This window comes from Cervus elaphus, chromosome 30, assembly GCF_910594005.1.
Source record: "Cervus elaphus chromosome 30, mCerEla1.1, whole genome shotgun sequence".
Lineage (NCBI taxonomy): Eukaryota > Metazoa > Chordata > Mammalia > Artiodactyla > Cervidae > Cervus > Cervus elaphus.
Window position 1 is genome coordinate 84,450,272 of NC_057844.1, and position 20,402 is coordinate 84,470,673.

Here is a 20,402-nt window from a genome sequence, read left to right on the forward strand (position 1 = left end):
GAAAAGACAACCTCTTTGGACCTAAACCTTGATTTGTCTTTGTCTCTTCTGCCTGTTTCTTGTTTTTGTAGAATGTTCGCCTGTAGCTTGCTTTAGAAAACCTTTTTCTTTTGGTTCTCATAGTAAGGTGATTAAATGTTATTAACTGTGGTGTTGAGAGGTATGTCTTAAACTTAAGAATTGATAAAATTAGGCAGTTGGCAAATGATTTGCTTTTAAAAAATTGAAAGCAGATTGAAGTCACTCATGAATTAAGCTCGCTTGACCTGTGTTGCCGTGGACTTCTTTTTGATCCCAGGGCTGTGGTTCAGCTCAGCCATCTCCACTTTACTGTCGTTGCATATGCCTCCTCCAGATGGCGTATTTTAAGGAGGAAAAGGCATTTTTTTCCTTCAGATGGAAACATCAGTTTTTTTCCCACAGTTAAATGGTAAGATGCAGATATAAGAATAGGGAGGGAAGTTTTCCTTCTTGTATGTCTCGTGGCTTAAAAGTTACTTATTTCCCGTGGAGTTCTCTTTTCCATTCCGTGGACAGAGAGAATTGTTTCAGCTGGGAATAGCACCTTCTGTTTTGTTCTGTATTTTCACCCTTTTGGAAACCCTTACAGAGAGGCACTGAAGGAAGATTGAGGTCAGCCGCTCCACAGGAGGAGGGGGACCCACAGCTAAAGATAGGCGTTTTGCTTTGGGCTTTTTATGGGTTTCCGGTGCTGAGAAGCTCATGGAAATACTGAGCACATGGGATCTGGGACCCGGTGCCCGAGGGTGTTTGGAGGGCAGTGCTGCCAGAGAGGGAGGTCCTGGACAGGTGTGGTCAGGGGCACCGCCAGCTGTCTTCGGTAGGGCCCTGCAGAGGAGGTGCGGGGTGTGCCCGTTAGAATTACCCCTCTCCCCCCACCAGCCGTGGGCCACTACCAGCCTCTGTAGCTGGAGGTCCAGGGCTAGACCCCCCGCCCCCGCAGAGCCTCGGTGACAGACACAGCCCCTCGCAGAAGCAGGGACTGACAGGCACTCACGCACACACCTTGAGCCACAGAGTCAGCCGCCAGGCGCTCCTCCAGTGCCTGTGCTGAGGAGGTCTGTCTAGAGTGGAGTTGGATGAAAGGCCTGCGATGCACTTGAATCCTTGCAGTAACCGTGACCACTTTCCTTTGGTTCTGGCTTGGAGGTTCTGAAGACAGTGTGGCTTTTCTCAGCGCCCTGCCTGGGGTGGCTCTCTCCTCTGTCTGTCGCCTGTGTTAGCAGGCCCTCTGCGCTCTCAGTGACCTGGGCCCCTCCAGATGCACTCCAGCCTGCGGGTCTTGATGTCTTAACACTGCGTCCCCTTAACTGCCTGCGTTCCCTCCTGTTCTGGGGGGCCAGACTTCACCCATGCTGCACCCTGAGCTGACGCATGGCTCATGCGTTCTTTTGTTTGTTGACAGCAGCGGTGTGTAATCCGTGAGGTGCTCAGCTGAGCGGGGAGGCTGGGCTGGGTGGGGAGGCCCAGCTGTGGGGGTCTCTGACCCCCGGGAGCTGACCGTGAGGAGGGGGTGCGGGCTGGGGCCTCTTGGCCGCATGCACTTCTGCTCCACCTCCCTGTGGTCTGGGGCTCAGCTGGAGCCAGAGGCCAGGCCGTGGGGGCTGCCGCGCTTGGTGGTCTCGGCCAGAGCCATGAGTGAGCCTGCCCTCCCGTCTTTATTTCAGAGAAGCCCGTGTCACCGAAATCCGGAGCCTTGAAGAGCCCTCCCAAAGGATTCGATACAACTGCCGTTAACAAAGGCTACTACAGTGTGGTGAGTGACTGAGGGGCGCTTTTAAAGAGTAACATGTTTTTTCGATATCTGAAACTCGATGTGTAGAATGGGGGTTCCCTGGAGAAGGGGTTACCGGCCGTGCTGACTCCTGCTCCCGAGGCCGTTCTGGGACATTCTTATGTGTTTGTGTTTGTGTCTGCAGTTGTCCCTGTGCTTGTTGCATAACCTGGTGTTGGGATTATTTCCCCGTATGGTTTCCAGTCTTCAGCATGGGATTTTAAAAGGTCATAATGTGATTTGCAGATTTAAGTGCCCTTAGGCTCATATTCAGAGTAGGTTGTCAGTTCTCTAGACCAGTACAGTGTTTAGTTTATCTTGTGTGTTACCATAGTCTTTCCTGGGATTGATGTGTGTATATATATAAATAGTATGAAGTTACAGGTGAGCATCTGGACATTGTAAATAGTGAAGACAAGTGTTTCAGAATCCTGAAACTTGCTGCCTTTTGAAACCTGAGCAGTTTGTGAGCTTGAACAATACCCATGATAGTGAGTCTCACACCTGACCCAGTCGCCCTGTGCTCCTAGCTGCTGCCTCTACTGTGGACTCGTGGGGCTGCCTTCTCTTCCCCCTTCTTGGGTAAGACACTGCTTTCTTTCCCGGGGAGGCTGCAGGGGGCAAGGAGTGCCATCCTGATTCCCAGTGACGTCCCAGGGCGGGAGCCCCTTGCTTCTGTGTCCATTGGGGGTCGCATCAGAGGACTCCCGTCTGTGTCCATCGGGGGCCATATTAGAGGACTCCCGTCTGTGTCCATCGGGGGGTTGTATCAGGACTCCCGTCTGTGTCCATCGGGGGGTTGTATCAGGACTCCCGTCTGTGTCCATCAGGGGTTGTATCAGAGGACTCCCGTCTGGGTCCGTCTGGGGGTTGTATTAGAGGACTCCCATCTGGGTCCATCGGGGGTTGTATCAGGACTCCCGTCTGTGTCCATCAGGGGTTGTATCAGGACTCCCGTCTGTGTCCTTCGGGGGTTGTATCAGAGGACTCCCGTCTGGGTCCGTCCGGGGGTTGTATTAGAGGACTCCCATCTGGGTCCATCGGGGGTTGTATCAGAGGACTCCCGTCTGGGTCCGTCCAGGGGCTGTATCAGAGGACTCCTGTCTGGGTCCGCCCAGGGGTTGTATCAGAGGACTCCCATCTGGGTCCGTCTGGGGGTTGTATCAGAGGACTCCCGTCTGGGTCCATCGGGGGTTGTATCAGGACTCCCGTCTGGGTCCATCGGGGGTTGTATCAGGACTCCCGTCTGGGTCCATCGGGGGTTGTATCAGGACTCCCGTCTGGGTCCATCGGGGGTTGTATCAGAGGACTCCCGTCTGTGTCCATCAGGGGGTGTATCAGAGGACTCCCATCTGGGTCCGTCTGGGGGTTGTATCAGAGGACTCCCGTCTGTGTCCATCGGGGGGTTGTATCAGGACTCCTGTCTGTGTCCATCTGGGTCCGTCTGGGGAGTGTATCAGAGGACTCCCGTCTGTGTCCATCAGGGGTTGTATCAGAGGACTCCCGTCTGTGTCCATCGGGGGTTGTATCAGAGGACTCCCGTCTGTGTCCATCGGGGGTTGTATCAGAGGACTCCCGTCTGTGTCCATCGGGGGTTGTATCAGAGGACTCCCGTCTGGGTCCATCGGGGGTTGTATCAGAGGACTCCCGTCTGTGTCCATCAGGGGTTGTATCAGAGGACTCCCGTCTGGGTCCGTCCAGGGGCTGTATCAGAGGACTCCTGTCTGTGTCCATCGGGGGTTGTATCAGGACTCCTGTCTGTGTCCTTCGGGGGTTGTATTAGAGGACTCCAGTCTGTGTCCATCGGGGGTTGTATCAGGACTCCCGTCTGGGTCCATCGGGGGTTGTATCAGGACTCCCATCTGGGTCCATCGGGGGTTGTATCAGGACTCCCGTCTGTGTCCATCGGGGGTTGTATCAGGACTCCCGTCTGTGTCCTTCGGGGGTTGTATCAGGACTCCTGTCTGTGTCCATCGGGGGTTGTATTAGAGGACTCCCGTCTGTGTCCACCAGGGGTTGTATCAGAGGACTCCCGTCTGTGTCCATCGGGGGTTGTATCAGAGGACTCCCGTCTGTGTCCATCGGGGGTTGTATCAGGACTCCCGTCTGTGTCCTTCGGGGGTTGTATCAGGACTCCCGTCTGTGTCCATCGGGGGTTGTATTAGAGGACTCCCGTCTGTGTCCATCGGGGGTTGTATCAGGACTCCCGTCTGTGTCCTTCGGGGGTTGTATTAGAGGACTCTGTCTGTGTCCATCGGGGGTTGTATCAGGACTCCTGTCTGTGTCCTTCGGGGGTTGTATTAGAGGACTCCCGTCTGTGTCCATCGGGGGTTGTATCAGGACTCCCGTCTGTGTCCTTCGGGGGTTGTATCAGGACTCCCGTCTGTGTCCATCGGGGGTTGTATCAGGACTCCCGTCTGGGTCCATCGGGGGTTGTATCAGGACTCCTGTCTGTGTCCATCGGGGGTTGTATTAGAGGACTCCCGTCTGTGTCCACCAGGGGTTGTATCAGAGGACTCCCGTCTGTGTCCATCGGGGGTTGTATTAGAGGACTCCCGTCTGTGTCCATCGGGGGTTGTATCAGGACTCCCGTCTGTGTCCTTCGGGGGTTGTATCAGAGGACTCCCGTCTGGGTCCATCGGGGGTTGTATCAGGACTCCCATCTGTGTCCATCGGGGGTTGTATCAGGACTCCCGTCTGTGTCCATCGGGGGTTGTATCAGGACTCCCGTCTGTGTCCATCGGGGGTTGTATCAGGACTCCTGTCTGTGTCCATCGGGGGTTGTATTAGAGGACTCCCGTCTGTGTCCATCGGGGGTTGTATCAGAGGACTCCCGTCTGTGTCCATCGGGGGTTGTATCAGGACTCCCGTCTGTGTCCATCGGGGGTTGTATCAGGACTCCTGTCTGTGTCCATCGGGGGTTGTATCAGAGGACTCCCGTCTGTGTCCATCGGGGGTTGTATCAGAGGACTCCCGTCTGTGTCCATCGGGGGTTGTATCAGAGGACTCCCGTCTGTGTCCATCGGGGGTTGTATCAGGACTCCTGTCTGGGTCCATCGGGGGTTGTATCAGGACTCCCGTCTGTGTCCTTCGGGGGTTGTATCAGGACTCCCGTCTGTGTCCATCGGGGGTTGTATCAGGACTCCTGTCTGTGTCCATCGGGGGTTGTATCAGAGGACTCCCGTCTGTGTCCATCGGGGGTTGTATCAGGACTCCCGTCTGTGTCCATCGGGGGTTGTATCAGGACTCCTGTCTGTGTCCATCGGGGGTTGTATCAGAGGACTCCCGTCTGTGTCCATCGGGGGTTGTATCAGAGGACTCCCGTCTGTGTCCATCGGGGGTTGTATCAGAGGACTCCCGTCTGTGTCCATCGGGGGTTGTATCAGGACTCCTGTCTGGGTCCATCGGGGGTTGTATCAGGACTCCCGTCTGTGTCCTTCGGGGGTTGTATCAGGACTCCCGTCTGTGTCCATCGGGGGTTGTATCAGGACTCCTGTCTGTGTCCATCGGGGGTTGTATCAGAGGACTCCCGTCTGTGTCCATCGGGGGTTGTATCAGGACTCCCGTCTGGGTCCATCGGGGGTTGTATCAGGACTCCTGTCTGTGTCCATCGGGGGTTGTATTAGAGGACTCCTGTCTGGGTCCATCGGGGGTTGTATCAGGACTCCCGTCTGTGTCCATCGGGGGTTGTATTAGAGGACTCCCGTCTGTGTCCATCGGGGGTTGTATCAGAGGACTCCCGTCTGTGTCCATCGGGGGTTGTATCAGGACTCCCGTCTGGGTCCATCGGGGGTTGTATCAGGACTCCTGTCTGTGTCCATCGGGGGTTGTATTAGAGGACTCCTGTCTGGGTCCATCGGGGGTTGTATCAGGACTCCCGTCTGTGTCCATCGGGGGTTGTATCAGAGGACTCCCGTCTGTGTCCATCGGGGGTTGTATCAGGACTCCTGTCTGTGTCCATCGGGGGTTGTATTAGAGGACTCCCGTCTGTGTCCATCGGGGGTTGTATCAGGACTCCCGTCTGTGTCCATCGGGGGTTGTATCAGGACTCCTGTCTGGGTCCATCGGGGGTTGTATCAGGACTCCCGTCTGTGTCCTTCGGGGGTTGTATCAGGACTCCCGTCTGTGTCCTTCGGGGGTTGTATCAGGACTCCTGTCTGTGTCCATCGGGGTTGTATTAGAGGACTCCCGTCTGTGTCCATCGGGGGTTGTATCAGGACTCCCGTCTGTGTCCATCGGGGGTTGTATCAGGACTCCCGTCTGTGTCCATCGGGGGTTGTATCAGGACTCCTGTCTGGGTCCATCGGGGGTTGTATCAGAGGACTCCCGTCTGGGTCCATCGGGGGTTGTATCAGGACTCCCGTCTGTGTCCATCGGGGGTTGTATCAGAGGACTCCCGTCTGTGTCCATCAGGGGTTGTATCAGAGGACTCCCGTCTGGGTCCGTCCAGGGGCTGTATCAGAGGACTCCTGTCTGTGTCCATCGGGGGTTGTATCAGGACTCCTGTCTGTGTCCTTCGGGGGTTGTATCAGGACTCCCGTCTGTGTCCATCGGGGGTTGTATCAGAGGACTCCCGTCTGTGTCCATCGGGGGTTGTATCAGGACTCCTGTCTGTGTCCATCGGGGGTTGTATTAGAGGACTCCCGTCTGTGTCCATCGGGGGTTGTATCAGGACTCCCGTCTGTGTCCATCGGGGGTTGTATCAGGACTCCCATCTGTGTCCATCGGGGGTTGTATCAGGACTCCCGTCTGTGTCCATCGGGGGTTGTATCAGGACTCCCGTCTGTGTCCTTCGGGGGTTGTATCAGGACTCCTGTCTGTGTCCATCGGGGTTGTATTAGAGGACTCCCGTCTGTGTCCATCGGGGGTTGTATCAGGACTCCCGTCTGTGTCCATCGGGGGTTGTATCAGGACTCCCGTCTGTGTCCATCGGGGGTTGTATCAGGACTCCTGTCTGGGTCCATCGGGGGTTGTATCAGAGGACTCCCGTCTGGGTCCATCGGGGGTTGTATCAGGACTCCCGTCTGTGTCCATCGGGGGGTGTATCAGAGGACTCCCGTCTGTGTCCATCAGGGGTTGTATCAGAGGACTCCCGTCTGGGTCCGTCCAGGGGCTGTATCAGAGGACTCCTGTCTGTGTCCATCGGGGGTTGTATCAGGACTCCTGTCTGTGTCCTTCGGGGGTTGTATCAGAGGACTCCCGTCTGGGTCCGTCCGGGGGTTGTATTAGAGGACTCCCGTCTGTGTCCATCGGGGGTTGTATCAGAGGACTCCCATCTGGGTCCGTCTGGGGGCTGTATCAGAGGACTCCTGTCTGGGTCCGCCCAGGGGTTGTATCAGAGGACTCCCATCTGGGTCCGTCTGGGGGTTGTATCAGAGGACTCCCGTCTGGGTCCATCGGGGGTTGTATCAGGACTCCCATCTGTGTCCATCAGGGGTTGTATCAGAGGACTCCCGCAGGGGCCCACAGTGCTGCCCTTGTCTCCGGGAGCCCCGCTCCCACCGGGTGCTGTTGTGGAACCAGGTAGCCGTGCTTCCCGGAGGTCCAGTAGTAGCATGTGGCCCCCTTCGGATTGAAGCGTGACCATTGCCCTTCCAGAGGTCCGTCCATCTCTAGCCGCGCTCACACAGGGGGAGGAGCCCCGTACACAGGGGGAGGAGCCCCGTGCACAGGGCCTGCTGACTCTGAACCGGGGGAGGGGACACCTTGACTTCAGTCTCACATCCAAACTGATGTTCACGTAGCTGAGAGCATAAACAGCATGCTGAACAGCCCGTGTGGTTGTTGGGACATCAGCGTGGAGAGTGTGGAGACCATCTTTCAGCGTCGTGCTCGTTTTGCAAAAGTGAACAAACCCGGTGAGTGACTAAGCCAGGACTCAGTTTCAGCTTGCCTGAGCTCCATGTTTGTAAACTACACAGGAAAGTAAAATGTGGGGCACGCGGCGCACCTGGGCGATTGGAAGAGACGGTGTGTGAAGCTTTTCACACTCCACCTGTCGCTGCGCCTGCATGGACAGCCGCACACGGGACAGGCACTCCACCCCACTGAGGGGCGAGCACCCGGTCCGGGGGTGAGGCCAGCGTGGGCTGAGGTCACGGGAGGGTTTGGGGCCAGTGACTGGAGAGTGCTGTGGGTGGGGGGGTGCCATGGCTGGGGGAGTGCCCGAGGCGGGAGGATGTCAGAGGCGGGGGAGTGCCCGAGGTGGGAGGGTGGGGTGTCAGAGGCGGGGGAGTGCTGTGGGTTGGAGGATGTCAGAGGCGGGGGAGTGCTGTGGGTGGGAGGATGTCAGAGGCGGGGGAGTGCCCGAGGTGGGAGGGTGTCAGAGGCGGGGGAGTGCCGGAGGTGGAGGTGGTGCAAGCATTTGGAAGTTAAGGCGTGAGTGGGGAGGGTGTGTGTCTGCTGCTGGTGTGTGAGGGTCCAGACCAACCATGACAACACCGGGGAGAGGACGAGGATCTCAGTGGTTCACGGCCGTCCTCGGGCTGGTCACACCTCTGCCTCCCCTGTTTCTGGGACGCCCACTGAGCATGTGTTGGCAAGCACTGGGTGTCACACAGGCCTCTGAGGTGCTGTTCATTTTTCTTCTTTTTTTTTTCTGTTCTAGGGAGTGTAAAATCTCTGTGGGTCTTTTTGTGTTTGCTCAGTTTTCTGACCTTGAGCCCCTCTAATGAAGTTTTCATTTTATTTATTGTAACTTTCAGTTCATAATTTCCATTTGATTCATTTTATGGGTCAATACATTCTATATTTGAGTCATTGTTCTCATACTTTTAAAAAACTCTTTAGGCATAGTTTTCTTTAGTTCCTTGGACACTGTCAGACAGCGCAGTTGGAGTTGACCGTGCCCTTGAGAGAGAGCTAGCCCCCTGCAGCCCCCGCCGCCTCAGCACCACTCAGCAGGCGGCCGCAGCTCTCCAGGTGGGCCAGCTGACACAGCCATCCGGAGTCCAGGGGTCACTGCAGCGCTCCCTGCAGACGCTGTGGCTCCGCCCTCACAGCGCCAGCCGTTTCAGGGCCTGAAAATCCTCTGTGTCTTGCCTGTTCATTCCTTGCCACCCTCACCCCGACCCCTGGGGACCCCGATCTTTATAGTGTCTGAGTTGGAATCACCCGGATTGTCAACTTTTCTCTGATGCTTACGTTGGGTACCTGGTTGAGCTCCTAGAGGTAAATTGCCCCAGACTGGGTGTGGGGGGTTCCCACCTGACTCTGTCGCCCCAGGGATTTTAATGCTCAGGCGGGTCCAGTTACAGCGTCCGCTGCGGGCAGTGAGACTCACCCTGGAGGCAGTGACCTCGCGTCCCTCCCCTTGTGGATCTGAGAGGAGCTGTTGATTTTCCGTCTCTTTGGTTTTTACCTGTTGTTGGGTGGATGACCACTCTCATGCTCCTCACCTGCAGAACCAGAAAGTGTTTCTCAAAAGAAAAACTGTAGAATTCTGAAAACACTCAAGCCTTTAATGTAGTATTTCTGATTCTTGAAATCCACCCCAGAAAGATTACCTGAGATGATTTCAGAGATTTTTGTGTGAGGATGTTTTCACAGGATGCTTTGTTTAGCAATAAGCTGCAAGCAACCTAAGTGTGTAGCCATGTACCGACGCCTCAGACACCAGTGGTGGATCCGTTTCTGATTCTTACAGGTGCAAACGGGGCTTTAAAAAACGTCAGCTCATGTTTTCATTTTAAGTACAGTGAGTATAAAGTACAGAATATAAAATTGGGCAGGTAATGTGATTTTGTTGTGTAAAAGTGTTATCACTGAAAGTAGAAGGCAGTGTGCCAGGGAGCGTGGCGGAGTTGTACTCCTCGGTACCACTGGTAAAGGAGGCTTGGAGGGCTGCCTTGGCCCTGGGGCTCAGGCTGGGTTGGAATGTCACCGGGAGTGGAGACCTCGGGTGGCGGAGTCGGGGCTCAGACACGGAGGGTCACAGTGGAAGAAGAAACCCCGTGACTTTGCTTTACACGAAGAGTTGACCCGTTTTTGGTGACAGAGCCCGGCGGGACAGTTTATTTTCGAGTGTGAGATGTGTTTCAGTCTCCGGTCAGTGAATGGTCAGGAGCGCCCTTCTTTAGGTGCCTGGTGGGGCGTCGGGCCTTGTGTGCCCTTGTGTTTGATGCCCTGCTGCGGGCTGGCCTGGGGAAGCCCCCCCCCGCTGCCTGCAGTCTGCTGTCTCTGTAACCGAACGCTGGTAATGCTGGCCTCGGCCTTGTAGCGTTAAGGGGGTTAGCACTTGGCCTTAAGGTGCCTCATAAGTGTTGGCCCTTAAGAGGTTTTCATGGTTATTCTGTTGTTTAGTCGCTCAGTCGTGTCCATCTCTTTGCGACCCCATGGATAGCACTCCCTGTCCATCACCAACTCCCACAGTTCGCTCAAAGTCCTGTCCATTGAGTCGGTGATGCCATCCAACCATCTCATCATCTGTCCTCCCCTTCTCCTCCTGCCTTCAGTCTTTCCTAGCATCAGGGTCTTTCCCAAGGAGTCAGCTCATCACATCAGGTTGCCAAAGTATTGGAGCTTCAGCTTCAGCGTCAGTCCTTCCAGTGAATATTCAGGGTTGATTTCCTTTAGGATTGACTGGTCCCAGGGACTCATGGTTATTAGGAAGTGTGTTCAGAAGTGTTTGAGGCCACCATACCATTCTGTTTGCAGATGGGCATCCCATTTGAGGATTAATTACCCAGGGCGGTAGTCCATGGTGATGGGATTGTGTAATTAAAGGGAGCAAGTGTGTGACCTCTCTGAGCTTGGTGGGTGTGACAGAGGAATTGGCTGCGCTTCTGGCCTGGTGACAGACCCCCGGCCAGGGGAGGTCAGTGAAGCCCTTCTCTTGGAGAGGCCGGATGCCCACTCCTTCGGGGGTGGACAGTCTTCCAGCACCTCTCCTAGGGGACAGCAGGCTCCCTGTCACCATCAGAGAACGAGCCTTCCTGACTGTGTCTTCTGGGAGGAGAGCAGGCTGTCAGGACCCTCCGTGTCCTGCGGCATGGTGGCTTTGTCTCCAGGGACCGGTCAGCGTTCCTTACACAGCGGACAGAAGATGCACATCGTCTGTGTCCGCGCTCGCCTGGTGTCACGACAGGCGCAGCAGCTCTGTCTTTGAGAGACTGCAGACGTGACCCAATGGGCAGCGGTCACTGCATATTACATGTTAGAGTGGACGTCCGTCACGCTGTAGCAGACCTCCACAGACCCTGCCTGTGCTCCAGACGGACCTGCCCCCGTGCGTCCCCTTGGCTCCTGGGGTTGCCCAGAGCCTCTGCCTGCTCGTCCGGGAGAACCCAGGCCTGGTGGCCGGAGGTTCGCCTGGAGCCACGCTGAGCCAGCCCCGCCTTGGCTGCCTTCATCTCTCACGGTCCCTGCCTCATCCACCTTGGCCAGGACTGGTCAGTGCCTCCCCGCGGCCTGTACAGGGTCAGGCTGTTGGCGCACCGCCCGGGACGGGGCTGCCTGCTCTGTGTGCGCTTGGAGCTGCCCCTCCTCTCCTGGGCCCTCGCGCACACTGACCGCCCGCGGCCCCGGCCCTCCTCTCCCGGGCCCTCGCTCACACTGACCGCCCGCGGCCCCGGCCCTCCTCTCCCGGGCCCTCGCTCACACTGACCGCCCGCGGCCCCGGCCCTCCTCTCCCGGGCCCTCGCTCACACTGACCGCCCGCGGCCCCTGCCCTCCTCTCCCGGGCCCTCGCTCACACTGACCGCCTGATCCCTCTTCCCGTCCTCTCCTGGGCCCTCGCTCACACTGACCACCCCCTGCCTCTGCCCCTCCTCTCCTGGGCCCTCGCTCACACTGACCGCCCACTGCCTCTGTCCTCCTCTCCTGGGCCCTCACTCACACTGACCACCTGATCCCTATTCCCGTCCTCTCCTGGGCCCTCGCTCACACTGACCGCCTGCTCCCTACTCCCGTCCTCTCCTGGGCCCTCACTCACACTGTCTGCCTGCGGCCCCTCCTCTCCTGGGCCCTCGCTCACACTGACCGCCTGCTCCCTACTCCCGTCCTCTCCTGGGCCCTCACTCACACTGTCTGCCTGCGGCCCCTCCTCTCCTGGGCCCTTGCTCACACTGACTGCCTGCGGCCTGGGCAGGCTCTGTTCCTGCGGCTCCTGGCAGGGTCCTCGCTCCCTGTGGATGAAGACCGAGGTGAAGCTTTTCCGGTGGTGGCCAGTGCCGGGCGTGTGAGTGGGGGAAGAGCGAGCTGGGCCACGTGGCGACAGCTGGGCGGGGTGTCTGTGAGGGTCCTTCCTGCCTCAAGACCCACAGAGGTGTGCCGTCCGGGGAGGACACGCAGGGCGGGGATCAGGCCGGGCTCTGCTGGCCCTGAGGCTGGCCCTGGGGTGACGCTGAGCACCGTGGGCCCCCGGCTCCTGCTGGAGCTCTTGGGCAGTGAATCTTCAGCGTCCCTCAGCCTGTGAGTCCCCAGATTTAGGAATGCTGTAAGCACGTAGCTTCTTTTAAATGGCACAATGACACAAGCATTTAACATCCACCCCCTGACTCTTCTTGAGACTTAACGTCATGAAGTATTGAGGATGCAGAAATCAGGACGCCACACTTGGTCAGTGGTGGCCGGGCTGTGCCCGCGGCCTCTGCTCTGGGAGCGGGAGGGCTGCAGGAATGGCTTCCTCCAGCAGCACTGCTGCCCTTCCTTCTCTGCTCTCCCTCCAGACTCTAGTTCATTAACAGCTGGGGTCCTGTCTAGTAATTTACTTTTTGAAACTTGAAGTACTAGCAGTTTAAATAGAGTGGGCTGGAAGAATATGTGCAATGGTGATTTCTCCTTGTGGTGTGGGGGTTATAGTTAGGTGGGCAGAGAGGGGTGAGAATAGCTCTGCCAGTCTTGAGTTCAACCGGGGATCGAATTTGGGCCCCCTGTGTTGGGAGCACAGGGTCTTAGCCACTGGGCCACCAGGGAAATCCCTGGGTGTAGTTTGTGATAGGATTCCTTTACTGTGTCTGGGTCAAATCTTGAAAAGTTTCCTTTATGTTACATGTTCTGTTACATGTACATCAGTTATTTATTTTCAGAGGACTGTCAAGGACACGTGGAACATAGGACGCCCTTGGAATTTGCAGCGGCTCCCTTGTAAGGAGAGTGGTGCTTGGCGCTCCTTTCCTGGCAGCGATGAAGTGGTTTCTGTGGGCTGCGGGGCATGAGTCGGTCCTTTGTTTGGCTCTGCCGCTGCAGCTGACAGCCGGGGATTGTCTGTGAGCTGCCCAATGCGGTCCCCCTATGGGCACCATTGTTGGCCGGGCCGCCCCACGCCTCCCGCCCTGGGGGGAGCTCGCGCGGCCGGGCTCTTGGCCCGCCCTCCTCATGGTGCCCAGTGACGGCTGCTCTTCCCGGCCCTCTCTGGACCCGCCTGCGTGTGATGGAGCCGTGGCGGCTGGGCCGTGACGTCCCATGGGGTCCTGCAGCAGCCAGAGCGTGCAGCAGTCCAGGAAGGGGAGACAGGTGATGGCTGGAGCCCCCGGCTTGCTGTGAGCTCGGGGAGGGACTGGCAGCCTCTGCGTGGTGGACGCCCGCGCCGCGTGGCTCCCTCAGCGAGTCTGCGGAAGTCAGGGAGAGGAGCGTGGCCTGGGTGGTTTGGGCGGGGTTGCTCTAGAGCCTGTCTTGAGCACTTAATTGAAGGTCGTGTTTGCAGCCAGTAGATGAAGGAGAGGCGGTCGGGCAGCGCACTCTGCGTGGATCTCGGGGCGCTCCGTGTCTGCTCGCCCCGCGCAGTGCCGTGGCTGAGGAGGGTCATTGACTGCCTCGCGCTTGCGCTCCCGACGCTGCTATCCGTGGGAGCTGTTTGTGTTTGTAGGGTGTGTGTGTCGGGTTCCAAGCGTGTCCTTAGCAGAGTTGCTAATAGTTCCTGGTGTTTGTTCTTAGACATGGAGTCTGAGTTGAGCCTGTGTTGTCACGTTAACATAGGGGCTTTCTGTCTTACTCATCTGTGACAGATTTAAATTTTTTTTAGTTCAGGGATCCACCCATGGTACTTGGTTTGCCTCGGGTCATTTTGTAAGGAGAAGATGGGGATAATGTGGATGAAGCGCATCCCCTGGTGACGCAGAGGCAGGGTCACGTGGTGCCCCCGTCCTCCAGTACTCTGACACTCGGGCCCACTGAGTGTCTCTTGGAGGGGAGGTGTCTAACTGTGAGAGCGGCAGCCGCATTTCCCCACGAGGCAGGGTCTCCCAGAGTGGCCCCTCCCCGTCCGCTGGCATCCGTGAATAGGTCCATTCAGGGGCGGGACGGAGCGGAGCCCAGAGCTGCGGCAGCGTGGCAGAGCCTGGGCCCCGAGTAACTCATGCCGAGCCGCCTCAGGTCCCCTGCTCTCACGAATGGCTCTGCTCCCCTCCGGAACGTGGAAGACCCTAGTGAGCACACAGTGGTTCGGGTGGTTTGTGTCAATGCTGAAATCTAAATTTAGCTAATGATTGCTTTTTTCTTAAATGTTTAAACATACCTTTTGATTATCGAAAACCAGGGGAGAAAGCCGAGCATGTTTGGAGTCTTTATTCTGTCTGATTTCTTCTGCAGGGCTAGTTTAGGGTGCTGTGTTAGTTTTGGGAGACAGCACTTAGGGCAGGGAGTAGTAGCTCCTCAGAAAAGGCAGGTGGTGTGACTTGGTGACCGGAGAAGGTGCTGGCCCTGACAGTGGGGTGGAGCAGACGGCTGAGGAGGGCTCCTTGCTCCCACGCAGCCCTTAGCCCGAGGCTGGAGAGGGGGTGCTGGTTGGGCGCAGGTCCACCTCTCCCCGCCTCACTCTTCCTCTTTAGAGGAGGGCTTGCCCGAGGATCGGAGGTGCTGTGGGTCGGGCACTCACTCAGCCGTCCAGGCTCCCATCGGTCAGGCTCCCCCTGCAGACCTGAGCTGCCCCGCCTAGCCTTGCCCCAGGGGCCAGTGCTCTTGTGATTGCGTCTGAAAGGGGCTCATGTTTCAGCCAGCTCTTTTACACTTAGATTTCTTTCTCAGTTTTTAGGGGTTGTTAGCTGCTTTTGTCTATATATATTGCAGGCTTTCAGGAAACATGTTAATTTCAAGGTTGATTTATAATTATTCTCCCAGAGATGGTAGAATACATACAGTGCATACAATGCTTGTTTTATGCTGGTGGACCTTTTATTTGTAACATGTACAGGATGATCTGAGACGGTCACCTTCTCTGGTGAAGGTCTGCAGTGCCCAGAAATTGACTTAGAATGACTAGATGCCATCTGAAGGGTGAACTGCATGTTTTTTTTTAGTGGATGCACTTTCCATATGTCACAGTGCATAGATTTTAAGGGTACACGTCAATGAGCTTTAACCGGTGTATATGTCTGTGTAACAACTACCCAAGTCATGATGCAGAACTTGTCCATTATTCCAGAAATTGATCTCACGTCCCTTTCCCTGTTGTCCCCCTACCCCCCCATCCTTGCCCTCGCAGATGAGTTTGGCCTGTCCTTAGATTTACCATAGATGGGTATATGGGATGTCCTTGTGTGAAAGGCTTCTCTTGCACAACGCGTGCTTTGGAGATGCATCCATGCCTCCATGCTGTTGTGATTGTCAGTGGTTCCTTCTTTCCATCTAAACAGACGTAGCATTACTTATCTGATGATGGAATTCATTCAGGCCTCTTTCTAGGTGTTCCCCTGTTAAATGTGCTTGGCAGGAATATGAAGTCAGTTGGATAGCCTCGATAATAACTCATTACCTGAATTTACTAGTTAATAATCACAGGGAGTGATAACATTAAACGAATCAGTGTTACATAGAAGCAACCGTGCGAATTGAACAATAGTGATGAACTTCCCAAAGCTTATACATCTTAATGTCAAATAATACTTACATTTATTGTAGGTGCTACAGAATATTTTGGAAACAGAAAATGAATATTCTAAAGAACTTCAGACTGTGCTTTCAACCTACCTACGGCCCCTGCAGACCAGCGAGAAGTAAGTTAGGTGGTTATTGTGTCAAGTGTTGGAACAGTGGTCCCCTTGGCTATTGCCTCGTGTTTTCAGAGAACAGCAGCTGAAAGGCTGGGACAGAATGCAGCTGAAGACACAAGAGAGCTCCTTGTGTGTTGGGCCGCGGGGCGGGGAGGGGAGGGGAGGGGAGCATGAGTAAGACCGCTCACACGTGTCTCCTGTTTTTCTCGGCTCTAGGTTAAGTTCAGCAAACACGTCACATTTAATGGGAAATCTGGAAGAAATATGTTCTTTCCAGCAAATGCTTGTACAGTCTCTAGAAGAATGCACCAAGTAAGTAAGAGGCTAATAAATATAAAATTCAGATGGATACAACTGGTATTTGAATGGTCAGGATTAACTTAACTTTTAGATTTCACATTTCTAAAGGTGGATACTGGGTTATTTCGAATGTTTGGGGTATGTCAACTTTTACAGTGAAAGTGTGTTTTAGACTCTTCTCCTCGGTGGGACCTACTGCCTGCTCAGAGCAGGGAGAGAGCTTTCCTGTGAGCAGTGGTTCTTTGGGGTGGCGGCTGCAGAAGGGAGGGAGTGTGGAAGGGAGCGCTGCGGCTTGGTGCTGGACCCCTGCCGAGGTCAGGGGAGCACGGCATGCTGCTCACAGGCACGGGTCTCTCTGCTTCGTCTGCGTTGGTTTTTCTCACATGGGTTTCAGGTACATTCAGGGCTGGACGCACGGCCAGCTTGCTCCGGGTCCTTTCTCATTCATCCTCTGCTTGCTTACGCAGCACCCAGCGTGTGCCAGACGCGTGTTAACGAGACAGAAGTGACCCCTGTCCTAGAGGAGCTGGTAGTCTGGGGAGGGAGACAGCTGGTTAAAGACGGTAGAAGTAATTACAGACAGAGGTATGGAAATGCTGTGAGGAAAGCTGAAGTTGGGTTTCAGGGGAGGTCGGCCAAGCACTGCGATGACAGGAGTAGGCAGGCAGAGGCCATGGCGGCCGCTTGAGCCGGCCCCGCGCGTGGGGGGCCCAGCCTCTCCATCACTTACTGTGTGGTCAGTCGCTCACTCGTTATCCTGTCCCCCGCCCTCGCGGGTCACCCTGAGCCCAGCATCCTTAACCTGGCGCACTTGCCCGCGCATTCTTCTGTCCTGGAAGAGGGCTCGTTCCTGTGGCAGCCGCTGCCCTGCCCTTGCGCTGACGCCGCCCTGGCTCAGGCCGGCCTCTCCTCCTGTGTCCTGCACAGACCTCCTGATGAGGCCCTGACCTCTGGGTGGCCCTCTGCCCGTCCATCTCCCCAGCAGCGTCTGGCCTGAGCCCTGCTCAGAAGCTGGGGGTGCCTGGTTATTCCTGGGCTTGTTCCCAGCTGTGTCTCACAGACTGGCCTCGAGGGCCACAGGAGCGGCCTGAGGGTGCTGGGGAGCTGAGGTAGGAGGTCGGTCCCCGCATGGCGGCCGTCTGTGGGAGCCCTGCCCGCTCCCGGCTCCCGCCCGCTCTGCTGCACAGGCCTCAGCTCAGTCTGCAGGCCCACTGAGGCGGTGTGTGCCTGCCCTCCCCTCTGCTGCCGCTCGCGCTGTGGCCCCGCCCTCCCCTCCGCTGCCGCTCGCGCTGTGGCCCCGCCCTCCCCTCCGCTGCCGCTCGCGCTGTGGCCCCGCCCTCCCCTCCGCTGCCGCTCGCGCTGTGGCCCCGCCCTCCCCTCCGCTGCCGCTCGCGCTGTGGCCCCGCCCTCCCCTCCGCTGCCGCTCGCGCTGTGCCGGGGGCGTGGGCAGTCCTGTCACAGCCCCTCCTCCTGGCGCTGCCGTCACCGGTGTCCTGCGCGCTTCCCGCTCGCTTGTACCTTCTTAGGTTGCAGACTCCTCCGTGTGTTGTGGGCTGAGTTCCCGTTAGTTGTCTTACATTTTGTAGGGCTTCAGCTTATTGAAGAAAATACTGAAATAAACATTTGACATAATTGCTACTGGTTAAATAAACATTGTGTATTTAGTTCAAAGTTAATTATGAGGTGTGTCTTAAAATATAAATAAATTCATCTTTGTAGACACTGGACCGTTACTGTAACATTTTCACAGTAAAATAGTATTTGTTTTAGATTGTTATCAAAATACAAATTTGAACTAGAGAATAGTTTATTTTGTCTGAAAGTTGTGTTTTGAACCATCCAAATAATAGAAACATGGGGATCCAGAGATGATATTAACCTTGTAGAACGGACCGGCTGGTACGGGCAGCAGCCTCTGTCCTGCTGGGCCCGCTGGGCCGCGCAGCACCCTCTGTCCTGCTGGGCCTGCTGGGCCGCCCCTCCTACAGAGCAGAGCAGAGGACCTGGGCTGATGAGGCGGTGACTGGGACTGGTGCTGCGCTGACCCAGGTGTCAGAGCTGTCACCTCCGACCCCAGTGGGGTGTCGGTACAGTGGACTTCACATCAGAATCGGCCCACCACATGGCACCTGGGAGGTCCTGAGTAGCCCTTGCCGTAACCTCTGGACTTGCTGAATGAGACTGCATGATTCCATGGAAACATTTCCAGCTCTAGAACCTCGTGCGTCTGGGAAGTTGGGAAGGGAAGGCACTCCAGTGGCACATGGGGCTGTGAGCGGATGGCTTGAGGCGGGGGCTGGAGCTGCTGGCTGGTGATGGGGGCTCCTCTGGGGGAGCCTCAGGTGCTGCCGCCCTCCCGGGCCTCTGGCATCCTTGAGGAAGTTGTCCGCATTCAGGGTTTGGGGTCCAGCAGGAGGGGGCTTGCCAGGGGCTGACAGTGCCCTTGAGGCTCCAGTGTGGAGTCACTCGTGTCCCCGCATGGGGACGCCTCTCGGTCGGTAGTGGGCAGACTTGGGGGGCGCACGGGCTCACTCGGGTCACGGCCACACCCTCGGGAGCCTCCTGGGGGGCTGCTGCTGAAGCTGGTTACTTAGCAGGCAGTGGGCAGACTCGGGGGGCGGGGGGCGCAGGGGCTCACTCGGGTCACGGCCACACCCTCCTGCTCTTGGTCTCCCTGGGAAGTCGGTGGCCGCTGGACCCTGAGCCCTTTCTTTGTGCAGTTAGCAGTGCCATCAGGAGCAAACGTGTCATGCAGGGACGTCGTGCGGCAGCTCTGCGTTCTCAGGCCTCTCCTGGAGCTCATCCCGCTCTGCTCCGGGGAAGGAGAAGGGCCCCTGGGGGTCCCCGCCTGCCCTGTAGCAGTGTTCCCCCTGGAGAGATTACAGTGCACTGCCTGTATCACTGCCTGTTACCAGACCACCACCAACTCACTGTGTCAGACCACCGACAACTCGCCTGTGTCAGGCCACCAACTACTCGCCTGTGTCAGGCCACCGACAACTCGCCTGTGTCAGGCCACCGACTACTCGCCTGTGTCAGGCCACCGACTACTCGCCTCTGTCAGGCCACCGACTACTCGCCTGTGTCAGGCCACTGACTACTCGCCTGTGTCAGGCCACTGATAACTTGCCTGTATCAGGCCACAGATAACTCACGTGTATCAGACCGTCGATAACTCACCTGTATCAGACCACTGATAACTCACCTGTATCTGACCATGGATAACGCCTCACCTGTTACCTGACCTTTCATAACTCTCCTGTATCAGACCATTGGTAACTCTTGACCTGTGCAGTTCAGTTACTCAGTCGTGTCCGACTCTTTGCAGCCCCATGGACTGCAGCACACCAGGCTTCCCTGTCCATCACCAACTCCCAGAGCTTGTTCAAACTCATGTCCATCAAGTCGGTGATGCCATCCAACCATGTCATCCTCTGTCATTCCCTTCTCCTCCTGCCTTCAATCTTTGCCAGCATCAGGGTCTTTTCTAAAGAGTCAGTTTTTTGCATCAGGTGGCCAAAGTATTGGAGTTTCAGCTTCAGCATCAGTCCTTCCAATGAATATTCAGGACTGATTTCCTTTAAGATGGACTGGTTGGATCTCCTTGCAGTCCAAGTGACTCTCAAGAGTCTTCTCCAACACCACAGTTCAAAAGCATCAATTCTTCAGTACTCAGCTTTCTCTATGGTCTAACTCTCACATCTATACATGACCACTGGAAAAGTCATAACTTTGTCTAGATAGACCATTGTTGGCCAAGTAATGTCTCTGCTTTTTAATATGCTGTCTAGGTTGGTCATGGCTTTTCTTCCGAGGAGCAAGTGTCTTTTAATTTCATGGCTGCAGTCACCATCTGCAGTGATTTTGGAGCCCAGGAAAATAGTCTCTCACTGTTTCCACTGTTTCCCCATCTATTTGCCATGAAATGATGGGACCAGATGCCATGATCTTAGTTTTCTGAATGTTGAGTTTTAAGCCAACTTTTTCACTCTCCTCTTTCACTTTCATTAAGAGTCTCTTTAGTTCTTCTTCACTTTCTGCCAGATCTGCGTATCTGAGGTTATTGATATTTCTCCTGGCAATCTTGATTCTAGCTTGTGCTTCATCCAGCCAAGTATTTCTCATGATGTACTCTGCATATAAGTTAAATAAGCAGGGTGACAATATACAGCCCTGACGTATTCCTTTCCTGATTTGGAACCAGTCTGTTGTTCCATGTCCCGTTCTAATTGTTGCTTCTTGACCTGCAGAAGATTTCTTAGGAGGCAGATCAGGTGGTCTGGTATTCCCATCTCTTTCAGAATTTTCCAGTTTGTTGTGATCCACACAGTCAAAGGCTTTGGCCTACTCAGTAAAGCAGAAGTGGATGTTTTTCTGGA

The 20,402-nt window shown here is 55.9% G+C and overlaps 1 protein-coding gene across 12 annotated transcripts in view; it reads left to right on the forward strand.

Annotated features, from left to right (window-relative positions):
• Positions 1-20,402, forward strand: part of ARHGEF7 (Rho guanine nucleotide exchange factor 7) — a 107,616-nt gene that overhangs the window by 55,397 nt on the left and 31,817 nt on the right. For all 12 annotated transcript variants that reach the window (XM_043892367.1, XM_043892355.1, XM_043892357.1 and 9 more), the window contains 3 exons: positions 1,689-1,777; positions 15,632-15,726; positions 15,940-16,035. In XM_043892367.1, coding sequence (XP_043748302.1) covers positions 1,689-1,777; positions 15,632-15,726; positions 15,940-16,035 — 280 coding nt within the window. The remainder of the gene's footprint in view (positions 1-1,688; positions 1,778-15,631; positions 15,727-15,939; positions 16,036-20,402) is intronic.